Genomic DNA, 22,717 nt, shown 5'->3' with positions numbered 1-22,717 from the left:
ATTAACGTGGACCACACACACACACACACACACACACACGCACACTCACTGAAGCTGTGCCTCGAGACTCCCGGTCCCAGGGCCTCCCCGCCCCTCCTCACAGGCTCCTCTCTCCGCTGCCGACCAGGCGCACCCAGCCGGCAGGAGGCACCGACTCCACCTGGGCCTGGACGGGCTGCTCGGGCAGTGGTGTGTGCCCTGCCTCTGGCCACAGACCGCAGGCCCTGCTCTCACCATCGGACTGGCTCTCCCTCACACCTCAGCTCCAAGAGACAGGAGGCAAAGACCTGGCCCCCGACCCCATTCTCCTAGGGCCCCGCACCTTAAGCCCCCCGACCGCCCGCTTTCCCCCAGACTTGCCCTGCAGGCATTAGCCATGACCTTCCAGCCCCCAGCCACCCAGCAGGAGCTTGGGGGCTGGGGCTCCTTTCGAGGCGTGTCGTCGGGAGGCCCTTGTACCACTTGGAATCTTTAGCCGTCACACCTCACTGTGGCCAATGGCAGTGCAAAGGGAATTAGCTGAAGGATGGCAGCTGGGACGAGGTCTCCCCGGAGAGTCTCCCATGGCCTGAGTAAAGTGCCATTGAAGGGTCCACCGTGTCCCTACGGGGCTGAGGCCGGGGGCGGGGAGTGAGAAGAGGGGCCGGCACACTAACTGATGTCGGCTGAGTGAAACGCGAGTGTAAATTTTCAGTCCTGGGGCTGAAAGGAACACAGTGAGTATCAAACTGAAAGAAGACCAGTGTGGCTGGAGCAGAGAGAGAGAGAGAGAGGGAGGGAGGGAGAGCGAGAGCGAGAGCCACGCACACAGAGTGCCACAGAGAGAACACCGCGTACTGAAGCTAGAGAACGAGCCGTGTGGGCCTCATGAGCCTCAGGAAGGGGTTGGTCTTTACCTAAGAGTTAGGAACACACTGAACAGTTTGAAGTCAGAGACGCAAGTGCACTCGTGTGCGTGTGTGTGTAACATGAGCGCGTGTTTTCAGGTGTTTTCTCTCGCTTCCTTGTGGAAGAATTATGGGGGGCGGGGCACAGAGTGGATGCAGAAAGCCTATCAAGGGGCAGCTGGGGTTGTCCCGGGAGCGATGATGGCGGCCTGAGCAACAGTAGTGGCAGCGCCTGTGACGTGGGTGTGTGGGGGCTCCAGTCACTGCGGCTGAGGACTCAGGAAGAGCATAGAAAATCATGAGTTCTATTTTGGACATATGAGTTGGAAACATCAAAGTGGAGATGACAAGAAGCCAGCTGGATATAAGGGGCAAGGGCTCTGAGGAGAGGTTTGGGCTAGGGACAGAAATAGGGTAGCACGGAGAGCTCCCAGAGCCCCCTCTCCCAGCCTCAGGCCCTCACTCCCTCCTTCCATGAAGGTTGCATGCCAAGGCTCTCTAATAATTGCCCAAAGCCACAGGAGTTGCCTTACCCTGGGCTTGTGGCCACATCCCTCCAGTCTCTGCGTTTGTCTTCACGTGGCTTCTCCTCTGTGTCTGTGTCTCTTCTCTTCTATCTCTTATAAGAACACTTGTCATTGGATTTAAGGCTCACCTGGGTCATCCAGAATGATCTCATGTTGAGATTCTTAATTTCATCACATCTACAAAGAGTTTTTTTCCCGGAAAACTCACATTCACAGGTTCTGGGAGTTAGGGCGTGCACGTATCTTTTGAGGGGCTATCGTTCACCCCATTATACCTCTAGAGCCCAGGACCAGGTCTGTCTAGCCAGACTCCTGGCAAGAGGACAAGATTGGGCATCAGAGCCCACAACCAAGGGCCACAGGGGACCTCCCTGCCTCTGCTCCAGGGGAGGGCCCCTGAAGCTGTGCTGCATTTGGCCCCCTGAGAACCCTGCTCCCTGAGGCCAGAAGCACCCTGAGTGGGGATCCCAGCTTCTCCGCTATAAGCCAGGGGCGGGCAGCTGCTGTCCTGGGAGCATCAGCATGGGGGGGGGATTCTCACTGCAGGCCTGCGCTCTCCTGGTCAGGGCCCATTTGAAGAAAAGAAGATGCCTGAGCTCTGGTTGTGTAAGGAAAGGTACCCACCTTGTGCTCAATTCCCAACAGCCAGGGCGGGGACGGACAAGAACACGCCATCCGGCTGTTTTTCCTTGCTGCTTTTCGTCCACAGTGTTTTTCCCATTCCTAACTTTGGGAGGAACTCATCACTGTCAACGGTAGGGATGTGCACAGTCAGCCCTGGATTTCAACCCCAGTCCTGTGGGAAAATGCAGACCCCAATGCCTACCCTGTGGCCCGGTTTGACGGTCACATGGGGGGACCAAGGGAAAGACCAATGCACCCAGTAGCTCTTCACTACTCCTTCGCCATCTGTCTGCACACCGCTCTTCCCCGACTCCCCTCTCACTGCCCTCACTTTCTTATCTTTGCTCTCCTGACTCAAGTGGGCTGGTCCCTTATTGGGGTGCCATGGCTGGGCCACATGGTGCTGACTACCCCGCAGGGATCCCGTGGGTCCCAGATGGATGGACGGATGGATAGATGGACGTAAAGTAAAGCCCCAGAGTCTAAGACGTGGGAGGTGCGCAGCCAACACTGCCCCTCCCCTGTCCCCTTGCGGGACTGCGGTGGACCGACCACTGCGACCCCGAACCCTCGAAGCAGCCCAGACTGAAAGCGGAAGTGCCCCGGGGTACGCAGTGAGCCAGGCCAGAACCCCCACGGGGCGCGCCGGGGCGGCACGGGGCCGTCCCTTCCTCCCGCCACGCCGCGCATGCTCCGTGCCCCCACCCCACCCCACCCCCGCGCCCCGTTCCCACGCCGCCGCCGCCCCGGCCCCGCCCATGCCTCGGCCCCGCTCGTCAGCGCTGGACTGACGGGCTGCTGCTCAGAACGCGCCTCCCGAGCGGCGCCCAGCTGCGAGGTCGAGACGCAGCCAGGAGCCCCGCCGCCTCCCGGGGGCGCTGACCCGGAGGGCTTCTCGGAGGTGGCAACCTTGACCTCGAGCCTGCCCGGAGGCTGGGGCAGGGGGAGGAAGGAAGGACAGCCCAGAGGCCCGCGAGCCGCTCTCGGCAGGTGGCCGAGGGACACCCTAGGAGGTGGCGAGCGTGAGTGCGGAGAGCTGCTGGCCGGCCCTCGGGGCCGCCCCCTTCGCCCGCTGGGGAAGGGCAGCCCGTGTTTCCCAGTTTCTCTCCTCTGACTGCGGTTCGCTGCTGATTCTGGGGCTGGCAGGAGAGCATCCCAACGCCAGGCTGCCTGGTAAGTTTGGATTTCGCGCCTCTGCGTGAGGTCGCAGCACTCCTGCCCAGGGGCACCTGGCGAACCGTCCGCAGGCATGGGCCCTGAGGGTGCCCGGACGTGCGCCTGCGGCTCTCAGGGTTGGGGGTTTGTGCCCCTTGGTGGTGTGGAGTGTTGGCGGGGACGAGCACGCCAGGGGAAGGTACAAGAAGAGGAAGCCAGGGGCCGGACGGAAGGACCGCAAGGGCAAGAGCTGAGCTGGCTGAGCGGGAAAGTATGCGGGGCTGCCATGCAGGGCCAGCTGTGGCAGCCCTCCCGTCCAACAGACAGCTGAGAAGCACGCCTGCGGGCCAGGCTGTGGGCACTGCAGGTACTTCCTCAGGGAGCAAAACCGCAAAGCCCTGCTCAGGGGTCCAATTCTAGTGGCAGGACACAGGCAATAAACAGTCAACGTTTCGGGGCTTCCCTGGTGGCGCAGTGGTTGAGGGTCCGCCTGCCGATGCAGGGGACACCGGTTCGTGCCCCGGTCCGGGAAGATCCCACATGCCGCGGAGCGGCTGGGCCCGTGAGCCATGGCCGCTGAGCCTGCGCGTCCGGAGCCTGTGCTCCGCAACGGGAGAGGCCACAACAGTGAGAGGCCCGCTTACCTCAAAAAAAAAAGAGAGTCAACGTTTCAAATTAAGAATTACAGAGTACGTTAGGGGGGAAAATGGAGCAAGGGAAGGGAGGTGAGCGGTCTGGCTGCGAGTTTAAGTAGTGTGGTTAGAAGGCAACATTTCCAAAAAACTTGAAGGAGGTGAGAGAGCATTCTGGGCAGAGGGAACAGCCAGTGCAAAGGCAGGAGTGGCCTGGTGCGTGGCCGGAGCAGGGAGAGCAGAAGAGGGCGAGGTCAGGAGATGGACACCCCAGGAAGGGCTGGTAGCAGGTGGCCTCTTTCCGTCCGGGTCAGCCTCTGCCCCAAGAAGGGCAGGGCCTGGAGACACGGGTTTCAGAGTTGCTCCTCAGAGGGCTTTACTTGGCCGGGCAGCAGGGATGGCCCTGGGCTGACCTGGGGCAGCTCCCAGGCTGGATCTCTGCTCCGGGCTGAGGCTGGGCCGCCCACGGCCTGGGGCCTCCGGCCTTTCCACCAGGTGGGTGGCAGGTGACACAGGTCTCAGAGAATGCTGCGTGGGGCTGAGAGGAGGCAGTTGGGGTCTTGAGGTACCAAACACCAGAGGAAGTTGCAGCAGGAAGGAGGAAGCCCAACCCTAGTGGCCCTGCTTGTCCCTCCTCGCAGACGAGAAGGCCCCAATTCCTGATCCGGCCTCAGTGGGATTACTAGATGCCTTTCCTGTTGTTGTTTGTTTGTTTGTTTGTTTTCTGTTTTCTTTTTCTGGGGAAATAGCCCCATCTCGTGGTCTTCCAAAGACACCAACGCTGAAGCCCACTGGCTTCTCCCTTTGGGGGCCACGTCGTTTCAGGCTCTCCCCGTTCCCGCCGCCACCTCCGCGTATACTTGGCTTTACTTGGGCTAGGCTCAGCGAGCGGCCTGGGAGTCTGCTCCCCTCCGTGGGGCGGACCGGCGTGGGGGGAGCGCCCAGTTACCCTGGCTCCTGGGGCCTTCCCAGCTTCTTGCCCCAAGTGCAAGGGACCCTCGCCTGCGTGCCCGGTGTCCTACTTCAGAGAAATCTGAGCGTCAGGGCCTAGAATCATCCTTCAGCTTCGCCTCCGCTCTGGAGGCCCACCGACGTCAAAGGGTCTCAGGAGAAGCCACTCTCCAGTTCCACAAGCTCCTTCCTTCCATTCCTGCTTGGGAGTGTCTCCCTGTTACCACCCCGGGGGAGATCGGGCATTAGGGTCTGTGAGGACAGGGCTTGTCGCGTCTCTTTCCAGGATTTGAAATTACGCTGCCTTTGGGGCGTTAGGTCTCAAGGATAGACACTGCTGTGTGTGAGCACCTCGCTGGCTGGCGCCACCGATGCGCCTTGTGGTGCTGACCTTGAGCGTTGGTCTCCGTCTACAGGCGAACCCTGCCCATGGCGTTTCTCTCGGCAGTCACAGCTCAAGTTTCTTCTCTCTTGGGGGCTTGCACGGCAGCGTGTCTTGGGATGGGGGATTACAGAATAACACCTCTTCTTTTCAGCTTTTCTGTATTTTTCAAAATGGATGGTGACCTGGCAGTACAGTCGTGATAGAGAAAACACAAGCTTGTGATGTGTTTCAAAACAATTTGATGCTAGTCTAAAAACCCTTGCTATTATCAGTATTCTTCCCTCCCCACACCTTTAGCTGGTGCGGGTCCCCCTGTGACTGGCGGTGTGTCCCAATGAAACATGTCTGGCCTGCGGACAAAAGGATGAACACTTGACAGCGACGTTAAGTGTATTTGCAACTTTGTGCTGCCATCACCACCTTCGACCTCCAAAATATTTGTATCACCCCAAAAAGAAACCCTGTCCTCATGAAGCAGTCACCCCCCCACCCCACCCAATCCCAGGCCCTGGCACTCAGATCTGCTCTCTGACTCTCTGGATTTACCTAGGACTCTCTGGACATGTCATATGTTTTATAGGATTTAAAGGGTTTTTTTTATAGCGAGCCACAGGACAGTGGCGCTCTGGAGAGATGACAGGCAGAAGGAGGGACGGCTGCCACGAGGGATGGCGCACCTGGGTAGGGGTAGCTAGTGTCCTTGGGGTCCCTGGGCAGTGGCCGGTTTGAACGGTTTCGCAGGCTCCGGTGCGTAGGACCTGTCCTTGGTTGTCTGGTACCTGGCCACTGAGTGTGAGACCCCGATAAGGAGGGTTTGGGGCGTGGGTTTAGTGGCCCCAGGGAGAGGGGCTTTGATACGGGAGGTAGGTGGTGTGGGAAACTTCACAAGCTCAGCAAGCTGCTTGCGAAGGCCAAGGAGAAAGAGTTTCTAGTCGTAACTTCAAAACTAGGTCAAGAAAGCCCTTGTGAAATATTATATTACATCATATAAATAGAATCATGCAGTATGTGGCCTTGTGTGCCTGTGTCTGGCTTTTTTCACTTAGCATCGTGACACTAGGTTCGTCCACATGGTAGCGTGGATCAGTATTTCATCCCTCTTTGGGGCCAAATAGTATTCCATCGTGTGTCCAGACCATGGTTTGTTATCTACTCTTCTGTTGTTGGACGTTTGGGTTGTTTCCACCTTTGGGCGATTGTGAATTGTGCCTCAGTTCATTCACGTGGGTGGACATTTTTGTGAGAACACTGTTTTCGATTCTTTTGAGCACATACCCGGGAGTGGTTTACTTACTGAAGGACCACTAGACTATTTTCCCTTTTAATTCTGAACACTGTCAAGCAAACAGACGAGTAGAGAGAATAGTCTAACCAAGCCCGCGTAGCCACCTCCCAGGGTTAGCAGTGGCCTCCAGCTCCAGCTTGCCTTATTTGCTTGGGTCCCCCCCACCTCGCGCGCTCTCTCTCTCTCTCCCTTTCTCTCTCTCTCTCTCTCTCTCTCTCTCTCTCTCTTTTGCTCTCTCACTCTCTCTCTTCCTCCCTCCCTCCCTCTCTTTCCTTCTGTCTTTTGTATTTGCTGAAGCACTTTAAAGTCACTTCACAAGCCCTTTTCTCCCCAAATGGTGCGAATGTGTCTCTTGAAAAGGACATTTTCTTCCATGACCTGGTGCCACTATTCATCCAACACACGGGCAGCAGCGGCCCCGCTCTCACCCTCCGCTATCCGCAATGCCTTTGACTCCTCTTTTGTTCGCGCCAGCGTCCCATCAAAGACTCCCATTGCACTTGGCTGCTGGCCCCTTAACTCTCTTTTCAGCCAGAACGATCTCCCTACCCAGCCTCCTCTTCCCCCGTGACACTGATTTGCAGAGGAGGCCAGGGAACAGCCCACCTTCTGCATCGGGTGCCTCCCTTGTGGTGCCTTTAACTGGTCTCTCTGTCCCCAAGGTCCTCTGTAAACTGGATGCTGGGTCCCAAGGCTGCATTAGAATCAGGTCAAGCTTTGGCAAGAGCCCTCCCGGGCATCCCCACCAAGGGGACATCCCACTTCTGTCCCACCATTAGGTTCGCTTCCTCTCTTGTGACCAGCAGTAAACGGGGAAGACATCATGTGGCCGACCCTTCCCCCTCAGGCTTCGCCTAATGGTTTTGGCATCCATTCGACCTTAAGAGATTCTTTCTCTCTGATTAGTATAAACTTCTCCATCAGACATGCATTCATTTATTTATTCTGGGCCAGTGTTAACTGACAGCTCATCACAGGTGATAAGGGAATTTGGGGCGATTTAACTTGTTCTGAGGACCCCATCTCCTTGCCCTCTCTCCTGGGGCAAAAACAGGCCGTGACGCCCACTCCGCCCTCCCCCCGCCACTGCCTGTCTCCTCCGCTCCTCCGCCCGTGACTCCCATGTTGTGGCCGCCGGTTGGGTGGACATATCCTTGGAGCAAACTTTCTTTTGCCCCACTGTCTTCTGGCATTGAGGGCTGGTGTAGAGAAATCTGGTTCTGTCCACTTGGTTGGTGACACGCTCCTCCTGCCTTAGCGTGAGCCCCGGGCAGCCTCACCTTCTGCCCCTCCCACCCCCTCACCCCGCTCCAATTTTCAGCACCATGACCGCGCAGCTAGGGCCCCTCTCAGGGCCGGGTATGGGCCATGCCATTGGCCAGCTACTCTCTTTATTCACCCCCAGCCTGCAGCTCTCAGCCTGAACGCTATCCCTCCCCCAGCGATGGGGGGGGCCCTCCCTCCTGCATCCCACTAGCTTGGTCTTTCTCTTTCCTTGAGAGCAAGTCTGTTTGCAGATGAAGGAGGTATGTGTGTTTGGAGTTTTTCTTGTTGTTTTTTTAATTTAATTTTTTTATACAACAGGTTCTTATTAGCTCTCTATTCTATACACAGTAGTGTATATATCTCAGTCCCAAACTCCCAATTCATCCCACCACCATCACCCTCCCCCTGGAGTTTTTCTTTAAGAACCTTGACCTCAGGGGGCAAGGGGGCAGCAGTGGGGCTTCCAGGGATGGCTAGAAAGTCAGGATTGGGGTGCTGGTCACGTGGGAGGAGGGCTGAGAGAGGAAGGAAATGAGAAGAAGGAAAGAAGAAACACACTCCCTTGAAAGCCTGGCTAGGCAGGCTCAGCACGAGGAGACAGAATCCTTGTCTGGTGAAGAGAGGGGACAGAAGCTCAGTTTGAGAAAGTGTTATGGATTGAATTGTGTCTCCCCCCGCAAAAGATATGCTGAAGTCCTATCCCCCAGCAGCTCTGATTGGGACCCTATCTGGACAAGGTCACACTCAGCGCATGGGCTCAGCTCACACCTGGCTCGCTCCGCATTAGTGTCTCTGCGCCCCTGCGATGGCAGCCATGCTCCTGATGGCCAGACGCAAGGTGAGTGGGGCTCCCTGACTGTGGGCGGCATCTCCCCCAGCAGCCTCTCTCTGCCGCTTCCTCCTGTCCCGTCCTCACAGCTATTGCCGAGCTCTCCAGGGCCCCCCCACCCCACCCCATGTTTAGTTGCTACCAGCTCATCCTGGGGACCACGGAGGTGAATTCCCCTGAAGCCACAGCAATGGGTTGTTTTAGGTGCCGGTATCTTTTGAGGACGTGTCTGTGTACTTCACCAAGACGGAATGGAAGCTTCTGGATCCCAGACAAAGGATGCTCTACAAGCGAGTGATGCTGGAGAACTACCGCCACTTGGTGTCACTGGGTAAGGACCTCGCACACAGCCAGGCTCCCACCCTGTGTCTGAACTGTTTATGTTTGAGCTTCTTTGCTAGTTGGTTACTGTGAGTCCAAGAATACATGCATTTCCCCATCAGGTCAGTAGCACAGTGTTTAGCTAAACGGTTTGGGCTTGAAGGTGTTTCAGGTAAATGCGTGGGCCCCCGTCAAACTTATTTTGATATAAAATCACGAGTTAACTAAATCTCTTCTACCCAAAAGATAGATGCAAATTAGCCTTGACTATTTATATACATTAATGTATACTTATTCCATTTTTACCAAGGTTGCCTTTTACATTCGTTTCATGTTCTAGGGTTTTCAAGCATCTGTTCCTTGCATCAAGCCACAGAGAGCCCAGGACATAGAGGCCCAGGACTTGGAGAAATCGGGAAAGAGCTGGGGCAGGCTCCCCCACTGCGCCCCTGCCTTCGGGGTTGCAGGGGATCCTTTTGTTCTGTTTCTTCTTTTAAACTCTACAGATTCCACCTCAGTCGTCTAACCCCACAGAAGGAGACTAGCTTCTTCCCCTTGGTTGTTTTTGACCCTTATCAGGCAGATCTGGGGTTCCCCAGGGAAGCTGTGGATTCCTCAGTGGAGTCTGGCATAAGGAACAGAGACATCTGCTGTGTTTGATGGTGAAACAGGGGGCTTTGGCTTTCGGGACACAGGCAGCCCTTCAGCTGTGTCTGCTTCTTGATACTCCCTGGGGCCTTGCTCCAACCCTCTGTTTGTCCTTCAGGGTCTCCACACTGATCCCCCATTTCCCGCAGGCCATCCCGTCCTGCAGGCCAAATAATAACATCATTATCCTCTTGGGCTGAATCACCACCTACTTAAGATTCACCGTGCATGCCTGGCCCCTGTACACTCAGAGCACCTTGCTTCCTTAGAGGGACTCTGCCGTTTCTCTGGACCTTCCCAGTGGCACTTTCTAGAGAGTTCTTCATTCTCTGTTCCTGAAGATATTAATGCTGGACTGAGTCCAGGAGTGACTAACCTGCTTCCTTTCCATGGACAGGGTTTTCATCCTCCAAGCCTCACCTGGTCGCCCGGCTAGAGCGAGGAGAGGGGCCCTGGGTAGCAGACGTCCACAGGATGGGGACCACCACAGGGACGCAGGCAGGTGGGTGAGGGCCACTTTGTCAGCAGCTGATGGAGGGCGGCATGGCCACTTTGGGTGGGACATTCTCTTTCGTGGCAGATTTAAATCTGTCATGGAGTCCCCTGTCTCACACCAGCTCTGATATCTCTAGCTCGTTGCCATCTCCTCCCCTCTTGCCCTCCTGTCTGCTGACGGTTATCTTGCTTCTTCTCCCTTGTCCTCAACTCCTGGTTCAGCTCTTCTCAGCCTTGGAGTGAGGGTGAGGGTGAAGAACTAACCTAAATGGAGACCCAGGGAGGGAGTGACACTGGCTGGTGCTCTCTGTCTTTACAGGTGACAGGATGAAGAGCAAACCGATAATTTCAAAGCAGAAAAATTGTTCAGAAGAACTCGCAGGGGCTGACCTTCAGGGTGGCAACAAGGGCCAGGTAGCCGGGCAGTCAGAGGAAACACTTGAGCACAGACGGAAACATGCTTATTGTCCACAGGCAGCTTTCAGCAGGGGTGACCCTCCCAGGGAGAAAGGCCAAGGCAGCTCCCCAGGTGAGGAAAGAGAGATACAGAGGAGTAGCTGCAGAGGTAGACAGGGTTTGGTTCTAAGGCAGCAGGGTTCCAAAGGTGCAGAGAAACAGTTCCTGTGTCAGCAGTGTGGAAAATCCTTCAGCCGGAGCTCCAACCTCATCAAGCACCGGATCATCCACAGTGGCGAGAAACCCTACGAGTGCGGCGAGTGCGGCAAACTCTTCCGGCGCAGCTTCGCGCTCCTGGAGCACCAGCGCATCCACAGCGGTGAGAAGCCCTATGTGTGCGGCGAGTGCGGGAAGACTTTCACACGCAGCTCCAACCTCATCAAGCACCAGATCATCCACAGTGGTGAGAAGCCCTACGAGTGTGGCGAGTGCGGGAAACTCTTCCGGCGCAGCTTCGCGCTCCTGGAGCACCAGCGCATCCACAGCGGCGAGCGGCCCTACACGTGCAGCGTGTGCAGCAAGGCCTTCAGCAGGAGCTCCAACCTCATCGAGCACCAGCGCACACACAGCGGCGAGAAGCCCTACACGTGCAGCCAGTGCCTGAAAGCCTTCAAGGGCATCTCCCAGCTCATTCACCACCAGCGCATCCACAGTGGGGAGAAGCCATTCGAGTGCAAGGAGTGTGGGAAGGCCTTCCGGGGGCGCTCGGGCCTCAGCCAGCACCGGCGGGTGCACAGCGGCGAGAAGCCCTATGAGTGCAGCGAGTGCGGGAAGACCTTCAGCCGGCGATCCAACCTCTTCAAGCACCAGGTGGTGCACAGCGAGGAGAGACCCTACAAGTGTCAAGACTGCAGGAGGGCGTTCCGCAGCGGCTCCGTCCTCCTGGAGCACCGGCGCACCCACGGCAGCCTGCGGCCCAGCGCCTGCGGCCACTGCGGCCAGGCTTCCAAAGGGAAACCGCAGCTCGGCCGGAAGCCAAAAACTCACCGCAGAAGGAAGCTCTCGGAGGGAAGCAACTCAGAAAAGTTGCCGGCCTGCCTGGCCCTCTGGAGAGCCACTGCGGAGCCCCGCCCCGAAGACGAGAAACTCCGTCCAGACTCCGCCCACGCCACCGCCCCCAGCTCCTTCTGACGGGGTGCACCGTGGGAGGGCTGGCTTTAAAATGAGGCCCACGTTCCCCACCTCATCCCCCTCCCTTTGCTCGTTGATGATGTTGCGATTGAAGCACCTAGTGCGCCGCAGGCAGACGGGCCCCTGTGCCCGTGCCAGCTCCTGTGCGGTGCGCACGGGCGTGTGTGTGCCGCCAAGGTGCACGCACATTTGTATTCCACCCTGGAGCCGCTGAAACTGCTCTTGCCCCACGTGCCTGGGGCCTGAGTGCTGTGGGTGGGAGGGAGCGGGTGCCTTCAATTAGGGAGGAGTGGGGGCCTTCACTTCACCCAAAGACTTGTTAGCGTTTCCAGGTAGAAGACACGAAAAGCACTTTAATCCTTTAATAGCTTAATAGTGGGGGGGACCTGAGGGCATTCAAAATTTGTGGGCTCCACAGCGAGGCTGTGGCTGGACTGTGACATCACATCACCTAAAATTCATCAAGAAATGGTCTGAAAAAGGACTCAGGCAACTGCACGTGCCCGCGTCGGCAGCCCCTGGAGAGTGGCATCTCCTCTGCAGGAAGGCACAGGACAGCTTGCTTCTGGGAGGAGCGGCACCAGACCCCATCTTCTGGGAGCTCAGGGGATTCTGCCAGATGGCTGGCCTGGGCCCTGCGGAGAGGCTGAGGCCTGGAGACTCTCGGCTTCTCCGCCCCAAGAGAGGAGCTCTTTGGCTCTGGTCCCTCCCAGCTGCCACCAGCTGCCCTGCTGCCTTTGGTCTCCTCCCCGCACCCTGAGCCCCGGAGCTCACCCCACCTGCTGCCTTCAGACCCTGCCTGCAGAGGCCGCACTGGCCTCTCTGCCCCTTCTCTCCACCCTCAGTGCCTAAAGCTCCAAAGTTAGCTGCTCCCCCTGCAGCAGCCGTCCCTTGTGGCTGGCGCCAAATCAGGAGGAAAGCGGCCGGCTTAGGAATTTGCACAGAGCGTGCCCAGTGATGGCTCTCTCTCCTCAGCTCTCTTTCATGTGACATTTCTTAAAATATTAGAGGTTCGGTTGCTTTGAATGTTTTTGCCTTCAGGGGTAATGTAAGTCAAAAATAGAGATTTTTGCCATATGGAAGTGTCAGGTAATCACTCCTTAAATAAGAATCTGCCCAGCTCTCTGAGAAGGCCCCTCTTCTCACTCCCCCGCCCCCGGCCTTAGCCCCGTAGGGACACGGTGGACCCTTCAATGGCACTTTACTGCAGGCCATGGGAGACTCTCCAGGGAGACCTCGTGCTGCCGGCGGGGGTGGGGGGGGGGCAGCTGCTGGCAGGTTCCACCCTGTCCTGCTCACACTGTCCCCAGAGCTGGGACCAGGAGCTCTGCCACTTGCCATTCTCAGCCCAGCATCCCAGTTGGCTCGCCGCCTCCTTCCAGCCCCCTTCACCACTGCCACAGGCTGCCCGAGGGCAGGTGGATGTGATGGAGGCCCCCCACTGGGCCTTTGCGAAGAGCGCACTTTCCCTGCCAGACAGGGGAGGGCCAGACACCATCAGGAGGGTGTGGGAAAGCCTGGAAATACAGGGCTCCTTCTGCGCATGCTGCTTGGAGCTCCAACTGCTAGGACAACTCCAGAAGTGAGAGAGACAGAGATAGAGATCGAGGAGTTTTATATAGATATATTAAAATGACTGTACACACTTGTGACTTACGGAAAGTTCCAGAGTTGTAACTTGCTCTTGTCTCATAGCCTCCTTGTGCTGTGCGTGTCACGTTTTCTTTGAGCCCAGAGCTTGGCACTTAGTAAATACTTGTGAAATGAGTGTTGCCCCCTTAGCACATTGAACTCAGGTTCTAGACCACAGTCGGCTCCAGCCTTACCTTGCGGCAGTGGAAAGTATCTGCAACCTTGGGTTTTCCGATAGAAAAAGAAGTATTAGGAGTGGTGTCTTTGAAATCCATGGTAAGGTGGCTGGGAAGCATGTGTTTATATGAGGTGCCCACAATGTTTGCTCAGCCGGCAGGGCTTCAGTAAAGCAGCCCCCACGCAGGGCGGGGGACGGTGCCTGAGGCCTTGTGCTTGGGCTCCGGTCTCTTTTTTGTTCAGCCGGGTCTGCTTAGGATAGGGGCAACAATTGCTACGTGACAGGCCCCGGTAAGAGCATAGATCCGTGCGCACTGCTGCCCATTTCCATCACTCTAGGAAGTGAACAGTTTCGCCCTTATGGGCCAGTCAGTAACCAACTTTTAATAAACAAGAGTTGTATCTCCCCAGCATAGCATCATCCCATTGGTTCTACTGGATAAGCTAACTCGATTTTTAATGTGAGTGCCTTTGTTTCACCTTGGACCCACCCAGAGATGACTAGATACTGGGGGCTGGGGTCGTGATGTCCAGTGCTTTCAACAAAAAGTGGACTTGCCGGGAGAGATGCCAGGCACCTGCACTCAGGTCTCGGAGTGCCCTGAAAGGCTCCAAGGTCTCCAAATGCTTACCCGGATACGTGACATTTCTAATAGTAATGCATCTTTGGTTTGTCCCTTCTGCATCTAACCTCACTCCTGATCATTAGATGTTTACTCTGATGCAGGTTTTTTTTTTGGTTTTTTTGGTCTGTTGTTTGTTTTGTTTTTGTTTTTTGCGGTACGCGGGCCCCTCACCGCCGCCGCCTCTCCCGTTGCGGAGCACAGGCTCCGGACACGCAGGCTCAGCGGCCATGGCTCACGGGCCCAGCCGCTCCGCGGCATGTGGGATCTCCCCAGACCGGGGCACGAACCCGTGTCCCCTGCATCGGCAGGCGGACTCTCAACCACTGCGCCACCAGGGAAGCCCCTGATGCAATTCTGAGTATCATTTTCTTTTAGATGTGGTCATCAATCAGATGTGCAACAGGATGTGAACGGGTGTCGCGTGGGATCAGCCAGAGAGTGTCTGGAGAGGATGCTTGCATTTTTCCCTCTACAGTGCCTTGAAATAGGTCTCCCACCAGGCAGGGTGGGGGACTGTGATGGTGGCCCACACTTGCTTTCTGACGACGACTGGAGTATAAAAGCTGAGACTCTTGGGGGATGTCCTGTCTGCTTTCCAGGCCCCCACCACCACCACCACCACAACGTCCCTGGATGCCAGCCCCTTCACACTTCTGGACTGGGCTTCCGCTCCAGAGATGAACTTGCAGGACGCTGGACCAGCCCATAGCACATCATTTGCTCTTTGAAACTTTGGACACTTTTCAAGAGCTGTTTAAGTGCCGTGGCAGTATCTTCACGTAACTGTTAAACTGTCCCACCTGAATTCATTTACTTTGGGTGTTGGCCTTGAACGGCACCCTCTGGTGGAGACGGCATCTATTGTGGTTTGAAGTAACGGCTAGCAATTGGGTGAAAGGGTCTCAGGAAAGGCCGCTGACCTAGACGTGGGGGGGAAGACGAGAGAGCATGTCTGGGCGCCCCTTGGCCCCTGCAAAGGGAAGGTGGGAACCCCTTGAAGTGGAGCTGCACGGGGGCCAAGGGCAGCCACCCTGAAACAGCATGGATGGTGTCTTAGGACCTTTGCTTAGATTGCCTGCAAGACTTGCTCTACTTTGTGAAGCTGCCAGGACCGCCCCCACCCTTCACTCCCTTCCTCAGTGGCGGGACACAGTGGCTTTCAGTTGGGGCTGCTAAGTCTACGCCTGGTTAGGTAGCAAGGGGTAACACGCCGTCTCTGGAGGTCAGGGTAGGACTAAGTAGTAGGTGAACTCTCAGGACAGGAAGAGGTTGAGGGACTTCCAGTGGGTTGGAGTAAAGCACAGGGAGCGTGTGGTGCTTTCAGGAACCCTAGAAGGGCGGAGGGCTTTCTGTAGGGCAGTCGTAGGGTAAAAGGTCATTAGAACCGGAGGGCAGAGAGCCAGGGATGCCAGATGAAGAAGTTTGGTCTCTAGCTGGTTCCTGAGGAGGAGCATTTTTTTTTAATATGAAAGAATTATTCTAAGATCAAGGAGGAAAAAAGTTGACGCAGATGGTAACTGCTGGAGTGTGTGAATTTACACATGGATGACCACCAAGTATACACACTAGAGTCACCTAGACAGCTCTGATGCTCACTGGGTGTTCATCCATGGGAATGAATGGCGGCAGCCCACCACTCATGATGCTTTGACATGAGCAGCCTCAAATGGCACTTTGGGGAACTCCCACTTGCCCTGGGAGTTATGAGAAATATCTGGAAAACTTAGATCGTTTTCTCTTACGCTAGCCTCAGTGTGTGCGTGACTTCACAACACAGGGGCCCTCCAGGATTTGAAGGTTGCTGTTTCTTCATCTTTCTTGACAGCCTTATAGACGTATAATTGGTGTACGAGAAACTGCACATATTTACATTGTACAATTGGATGAGTTTTGACGGGTATCCACCTGTAAAACCATCACAGCAATGAAGACGGGAAACATACGCCCATCACCCCGGAGAGTTGCCTTGTCCCCCGGGTGCGCCCTCCTTCCTGCCCCTTCCTCCCCCCAACCCCGTCCCCACAACCACTGCCCTTTCTATCAGTACACACTCGTTTGCCTTTCCTAGAATTCTGTGTTAATGGAATCATGCACTATGCACTCTTCTTGCCTGGCCTCTTAGTATAATGATTTTGAAGTTCATCCTGGGTGTCGTGTGTATATCAATCCTTCGTTTTCTATTGCTGAGTACTATTCCATTGTGTGGATGGACCACAATGCCTGTTGATGGACATTTGGGTTGTTTCCAGGTTTTGGCCTTCACAAATAAAGCTGCTGTGAACATTTGTGTGCAAGTTTTTGTGTGGACAGATGTTTTCCTTTCTCTTGGGTATATGGCTAGGAGTGGAATTGCCGGGTCACGTGGTAACTCTATGTTCAACTGTTTTCCAAAGCAGTCGCATCATGCTACCTTCGCACCAGCAGTGTATGAGGGGTCCAATTTTCCATGTCGTCCCCAACACTTGTTTTTGTCCATCTTTTAGATTCTAGGCCTCCTGGTGGGCGTGAAGTGGTATCACGTTGGTTTTGATTTGCATGCATTTCCCTGATGACAAATGATGCTGAGCACCTTTTAGCGTCCTTGTCAGCCACACTCATATCTTCCTGGGCGATGTGTCCGATCAAATCTTTCGCCTCCTCCTCTGTGTCTGTGTCTCCTCTCCTGTCTCCTGTAAGGATATCTGTCATTGGATTTTGGACCCACCCAGCTAATCCAGGAGGACCTCATCTCAAGATTTGTCATATGTCTGCAGAGACCCTTTCTCCAAATAAGGTCACATTCACGGAGTCCAGGTATTAGGACATGGAGGCCCCCATTTAGAGACAGAAACATTCCGAAGCCCAGGGAGCTGGGGAGGGAGGGGGGCAGTGCGCAGGGGCAGCGTGTAGGGTCAGAGGCCATGACGAGAAGAGGATGTGCCAAGCATCTAGGCCGGGGTTCCAAGTAGCAGGAGCTGTATCATAGCTGACGCTCACTGCCCAGCTGCTATGTGCCCAGCCCTGGGTGCGATCCATCCTCCGGGCACCACTGTACTGTTTCCATTTTACAGAGGAGGAAACTGACGTTGACCTGTGAGGTAATTCTTCCGGTCACAGAGTTGGGGAACGGGGTGGGTAGGGGCAGGGCCCAGCACCCAGGCTCTCCCACGGCAAAATCTGCTCACATCACCAAGAGCCGAGGCTCCCTCCCGACGGCTGGGTCCCTCTCATCACCACCGTGGGGCCCGGGCCAGGGTAGGCACATGTGAGGGGAAAGGTTGATTCCTTGCTTTTTCTCCTCTTCCTCCACGAGCAGGATTTCCAGGTTCTCTACCTGACGTGCCCTGGCGGGCAGGTGAGATGCTCCATGTACCCAAGCTGCCAGGGTCAAGGAGTGAGCGAGCAGAGAGCTTCCAGCTTTCCAGCCTCCTCCTGCCTCCCTCCGCCTGGCCTGCTGGCCCATCCTCCCCAGCCGCCGTCACCAGCCATCCTGCAGGTCTGGGCCTCGGGGGCTGCCCGGTCCTCGTGCCCGCACTCCAGGCGGGCTCTTCGCCACGTGGTTTCCAGCCTGGAGCAGCTAAAACAACCAGCCACGCCCTGCCCCCACCCCGCCCCACACCTCGGCCGACACGGATGGGGTCCGCTGACCACTTTGAGTGACGGCCCCGCGCTAGGCCTTTCTAGAGACGACCCATCCCGTCCCGGGAAGGCTTACTGCAGGCTTGCCGAGAGCACTTCCCTTCCCCAGAGCCCCAGTTGTGCTAAGCTTGGTGACCGTGAGAAGCGACAATCCACCGTGGGCCTTTGAGAGGCCACGCGCTGAGTGTGCTCAGGACGCCGAGCCCTTCACCGAGCAGGGAGCTGCCCTTGTGAGGGAGAGGCCACGCAACTCATCAGACTCCCCAGTGTCCCCGGAGAGGCGGGTCTGGTGGGGTAGCACCTGAGGGTCCACAGGGCGGCCGAGGGGGGACGTTGTGCAGCCTTCTGCCGGAGCTCCCCCGTCACCGGCCCAACGAGTCCACAGGCTGGAGGCCTCCGAGGGCCTGAGGGCCGGCGCAGGGCTGCAGGAGCCCTGCAGGCCGAGACTGGCAGTGGAGAGACTGGCAAAGCTTCAGCCGAGCTGCTGGGGGGAAACCTTTCTCACCTCCCTTTCCTTAGAGCTCTTAGGTGAGCCACCGCCCCCTTTGTGAATCAGGGAGATGATTTACATACATCTCAAATGACCACTTGAGATGTATGTAAATCTTTGTAAACCTAAATAAGCCTCCTGCTGGCCTTACAGCCCAGGAAGGCTCTCCTTCAGAGCCCCGGCACCACCCCCTTGAAATGCAAACCTTCAGGAAGGTACCCTAGCTCCCCTCCAGGCCAAGAGAAAGCTTTCATTGTCCTGAGGATAAAGGGCAATTCACCAGCACTGAGGGCCACCCTGATTACCAGGAGAACTTGCCCTGAGCTAGGAGGGGGCGATCTCAGGAAGTACTGCCTGGCTGGATAAAAGGCTGAGGTTTCCTTCTGGCCTTGCGATCTCATGAGCGGCGGCCTGAGATGGGCATGGCAGGCAGTTGAGTTTAATGCTTATTCAGTAGTGAAGCTGTTTGCTTTCTTTTCCGCTTTCGTGGAGAGGACTCTGGGTGGGCAGGGTCCACGGGGAGGGGGCCTAAGTGGGAGGATGTGGATCTGAGGTCTGGGGCAAGGACCGACGCCAGGCAGAGCTGGGCCCACGGAGGTGCGGGACCCCGCCCTCCCCTCCTGGCCTCTCTGGGACCGTGGTGACTGTCACAGCTCACCCCTCGTCTACACAGTGGGTGGGCTCACCAAGCTCCGAACCAGAGTGGGTGCCTGAGGCGCAGGCATTGCCAAGCGAACATTCCTGAAATCCCAGGAAAACAAGAACCTCTTAGAAGCTTCCGAACAGAAGGAACCAGCCACAGCAGAAATGGATTGTCGACTGAAAAAAAAACAAAACAAAAAACCCACAACCTAAAAGTTGAGAATTATGTTTTATTTGTGGGCATTACTGAGGACTGTAGCCCGGGAGACAGGCCTTCAGAGAGCTCTGAGGAACTGTTCCAAAGAGGTAAAGGAGGAGCCACGATATACAGGAAGTTTTGCTTTAAAAAACAAACAAACAAAAAACATGCAGTCAAACATCAAAAGATTACTGCTAATCACAAAACCCAGCCATCTCAAGTTAACGACTTGGAAGCTGGAATCTGGAGACATGTGCAGGTCAGGGGCGCTGCAGCCAGTGGGTCCTGTTCCCAGCCACAGCCACTCACCCAGCAGGGAAAAGAGAGTGAGGGTGCAGAAACTGTCTAGCACACCACACAGGACGGAGGCCTCAGGAAAGAAGAGGAGATAAAGGAATCAGTGGAGGGCGGTCACTTTGCAAAGTGTGCGGGTCCATCTCCGCGGATGAGGTCATTGTGCTGGAGGGTTTCTGTGTCAAGCTGGCTAGGCTACGGTTCTCAGTGTTCAGTCAAACATCCGTCTAGACGTCACTGTGAAGGGATTTTTTTAGGTGAGATTAACAGGGAAATCAGTAGACTTTGAACAAAGCAGATCGCTCTCTGTAATGTGGGCGGGCTGCGTGCAGTCAGCTGAAGGCCTTATGACAAAAGAGGAAGGGATTCTGCCTCCAGGTGGCCTTCGGACCACAAGTGCATAAGCTGATTCCATACACACACACGCGCATACACACGCACACGCACACACACACACGCACATCTATAGATGTCCTACTGGCCCTGTTTTTCAAGACCTCAGCATGTGACCTTCTTTGCAGACCAGGATTCAGAGGTGGTCAAGTACAGAAGAGGTAAGGTGGACCCTAATCCAATAGGACTGGGCCTTTATAAAAAAGGGAAATTTCTTTCCTATTTGTGGTACTTAGTTACAACTGCCCTAGAAAACTAATGAAGCCCCCCCCAAAAAACCTTAAGCAACACACCCTCAGACCATTATCCAAAACAATTAGAAATACACAATAAAAATGACCACAAAGTCTCAACAACTTGGAAATTAAGACAAACTCTACTATGCAAGCAGTAGATGGGTGAGGAAATGAAAACTGAAATTAGAAAGCATCTCCTAATGCAAAGCAAAGAGGAACATTTAATGGCAAACCTATGGGACGCAGGAAAATCTCATTCAGGGCAGAACTGCAGCCTTTGAGTGCCTTAGTTATTCAAGATGGAAGCTGACAAAGGAGGTTAGTGTTTCTCTTAAGAAATTAGGAAAAAAAGAACCAAAAGTGACCCAAAAGAAGATACACAGATGGGATTCATAAAGATACAAGCTGAAGTCCTGCGCGCACGGTGCCTCACGGCCTGCGGCTCCCCGAGGAAACACGTCTCCGGGCTGCTGCTCCAGGCTTCTGCATGGCCTGGTCCAGATTCTGTCCTCGTCACCTTGTCCCTCTGCCTGGATAGTTCTGTTTTCAATCAGGTATGCTTCTGATCACAGCTTCGTCCCCACTGGCAGACACGGATGTGGCTTGTGAGCCAGTGACGCTTCTTGACGAGGGGCACGTGGCCGGCCAGGGCGAGCTGGAGCAGCGGAGTTGACTCTTTGGGTCTGGCCCTGACGTGCAGCGTAGTCACTGTGAGTCCCCTCAAAGCGCTGGGTCTCAAGAGCTCAGTCTACTGCACAGCCACGTTCGGCGGCGTGGATACATGAGGTCCCTCCCCCCATTCACCGGCCCAGGGACCCAAGGTGGCGATGACTAGAGCTGCCATGAGCAGAGGTGTACGAGTCTTTGTGTGGACGCATGAATTCATTTCTCTTGGGTAAATAAATACCCAGGAGTGGAATCATTGGGTCATTATGGTAGGTGCATGTTTAACATCTTTTAAGGGTCTGTCCCGTCTCCCATCCCCACCAGCACTCAGTATGGCCAGTCTTTTGTATTTTAGCCATTCCAATAGATGTTAAAAGTTCGGGAATTTTGAGAGTTGATTGTTAAACACCGCCATGATTAAAAATTAAATTGTATAACCTTTCATTTAAATTGTATTAAAAAACCAAGGAGAAACTCAAAATTCATCATGTCTTATTTCCCCCCTCGTACCCATGTCACAGTGCGTCACCCAGAATCTCTTCTCAACCACATGTTCAATGATGTCACATGAGTAGCCTGAACGTGGCCTGGTGGGAGTATCTACCCCACAGGAATCAGCACAGCCTACAAACCAGGGCTTCATCTGTTATTGTTCAGTTGATTGTGTAGACTTGAGTCTGTAGTAACTACATTGTGAATAGCAAAAAAAAAAAAAAAGAAAAGAAAAGAAAGAAAGAAAGAAAAGAAAAAAGGAAAAACTTCCAATATCAAAAACTACTATCCAGTTCGGCAGAGATTTTGCTCATGTCACCAAGGAACATGCGAGGTTCTGACACACACCTTTGTTGTTTCAGTTTTGTCTTAGTAAGATCAGTGAAAATACCAACCAGTGTTCATGTGGGAACCTCACTCAGCCATCAGTTGCAACCGTGGGTCAGGTACAAATACAACAGTTTGTCAAGTCAACTGAAGGGGCTTCGGTGAGACTCAACTGGCCATATGCAATTTAGAAACAGTGTATCGTATATTTTATTGTATATTTTATATAAATTGTAGATTTTATTTGTAGACTGTGTGCTTGCATCCTTTATGTCAGTACAGTTTATAATAAACTTACATACGTCTGGATGTATCTGTGCACATGTGTATAGAGACAGAGAAATAAATACACCCCACACACGCGTGCGCACGCATGCACACACACATAAATAGGCTTACGTTTACTTGTCACCATGTATCAGCACATCACAGCTTTCAGACAGCAGGGGGGCAGGTCCCAGCCTGTCTTCTCGGCGCAGAAGGCACACGGCTTGGCCTGGCCAGTCCGAGCACGGGCTTGGGGAGGGCACCTGAGGCCAGGAGAGCGGGGACTGGTGAAGGAGTAGCACCTGGGCCCTCAAAAGGTGAGAGGGCACGAAACCCGAGACCACAGCGGCAGTGGCCACAGATCAGGCCTTCGACCCGCCCACTCGGGCCTGGAGAGGCCCTCTTGGCCTCAACCGCTCATTGAGTCGGTGGCCGGGAGCCTGCCAGGTCAGATAAAGGAAGCGGGCCCTGCCCGGGCACCAGGGGATCTGAGGGGCCCTGGCCGCCTGCACCCTCACGGTGCCCCTCTCTCTTGGTTCCACCTGCCACAGGCTCCTGGACCAAGGCCCCGCCCTGGCCCTCTCCCGGGTGGGTGCTCTCCTGGGGCAGGGGGCAGTGCACAAACCACACTCCCAAACTGTTCCCTGTGGCTCTTTCCCTTATGGCGTAGCCGCCCCACCCCTGCCAGCCTGTGTCCTGGCCACACTGCAGCGGCTCTAGTCATTCTGACCCACTCAGTGTTCCCAAACAGCCCGGCTGGCTCAAAGCTCAAGGCTTTGCTCGTGTGAGTCACTCCTGGTCTTGGCTGTCCCACCCCACCCCCGCCCCTTCTCACCTGCTCTCTGCGTCCTGGACAGCCCGCCCCTGCCTTGCCCCATCCTTTGGTGACACAGGTGGGGCCCCAGAGGCAGGTTAGCCGGCTCCCCAGCTGAGGCGGCTGCCGAGAAGCTGACCTCGCACAGAGCAGCCTCGCGGCCCTCCTTGGGCTGTGCCACAAGGCACACGGGGCCCAGAACGGGCTCCTTCCAAGCTGTCGCCCTCAATGCGCCAGCCAGCCACCTCTCCT

At 55.4% G+C, this 22,717-nt stretch overlaps 1 protein-coding gene across 1 annotated transcript; it reads left to right on the top strand.

Annotated features, from left to right (window-relative positions):
* Positions 1–2,826: 2,826 nt before the first annotated feature.
* On the top strand, positions 2,827–11,708 carry ZFP92 (ZFP92 zinc finger protein). Its single transcript, XM_022565950.2, has 5 exons — positions 2,827–3,211; positions 8,396–8,550; positions 8,746–8,872; positions 9,908–10,012; positions 10,325–11,708. The coding sequence occupies exons 2-5, from the start codon at positions 8,518–8,520 to the stop codon at positions 11,590–11,592; spliced, it is 1,533 nt and encodes a 510-aa protein (XP_022421658.1). The 5' UTR covers positions 2,827–3,211; positions 8,396–8,517; the 3' UTR covers positions 11,593–11,708.
* The last annotated feature ends 11,009 nt before the right edge of the window (positions 11,709–22,717 follow it).

Source organism: Delphinapterus leucas, chromosome X, assembly GCF_059928025.1.
Source record: "Delphinapterus leucas isolate spDelLeu-1000000601 "Yukka" chromosome X, BTC_Dleu_Yukka2, whole genome shotgun sequence".
NCBI lineage: Eukaryota > Metazoa > Chordata > Mammalia > Artiodactyla > Monodontidae > Delphinapterus > Delphinapterus leucas.
This window is presented reverse-complemented; position numbering and strand designations above follow the sequence as displayed.

Excerpts from the sequence above, each read along its gene's own strand:
- ZFP92 (XM_022565950.2), top strand. The coding sequence starts at position 8,518 with ATGGCAGCCATGCTCCTGATGGCCAGACGCAAG. Across the intron at positions 8,551-8,745 it reads TCCTGATGGCCAGACGCAAG|GTGCCGGTATCTTTTGAGGA; the intron begins GTGAGTGGGGCT and ends GGGTTGTTTTAG. Across the intron at positions 8,873-9,907 it reads CCGCCACTTGGTGTCACTGG|GGTTTTCATCCTCCAAGCCT; the intron begins GTAAGGACCTCG and ends TTCCATGGACAG.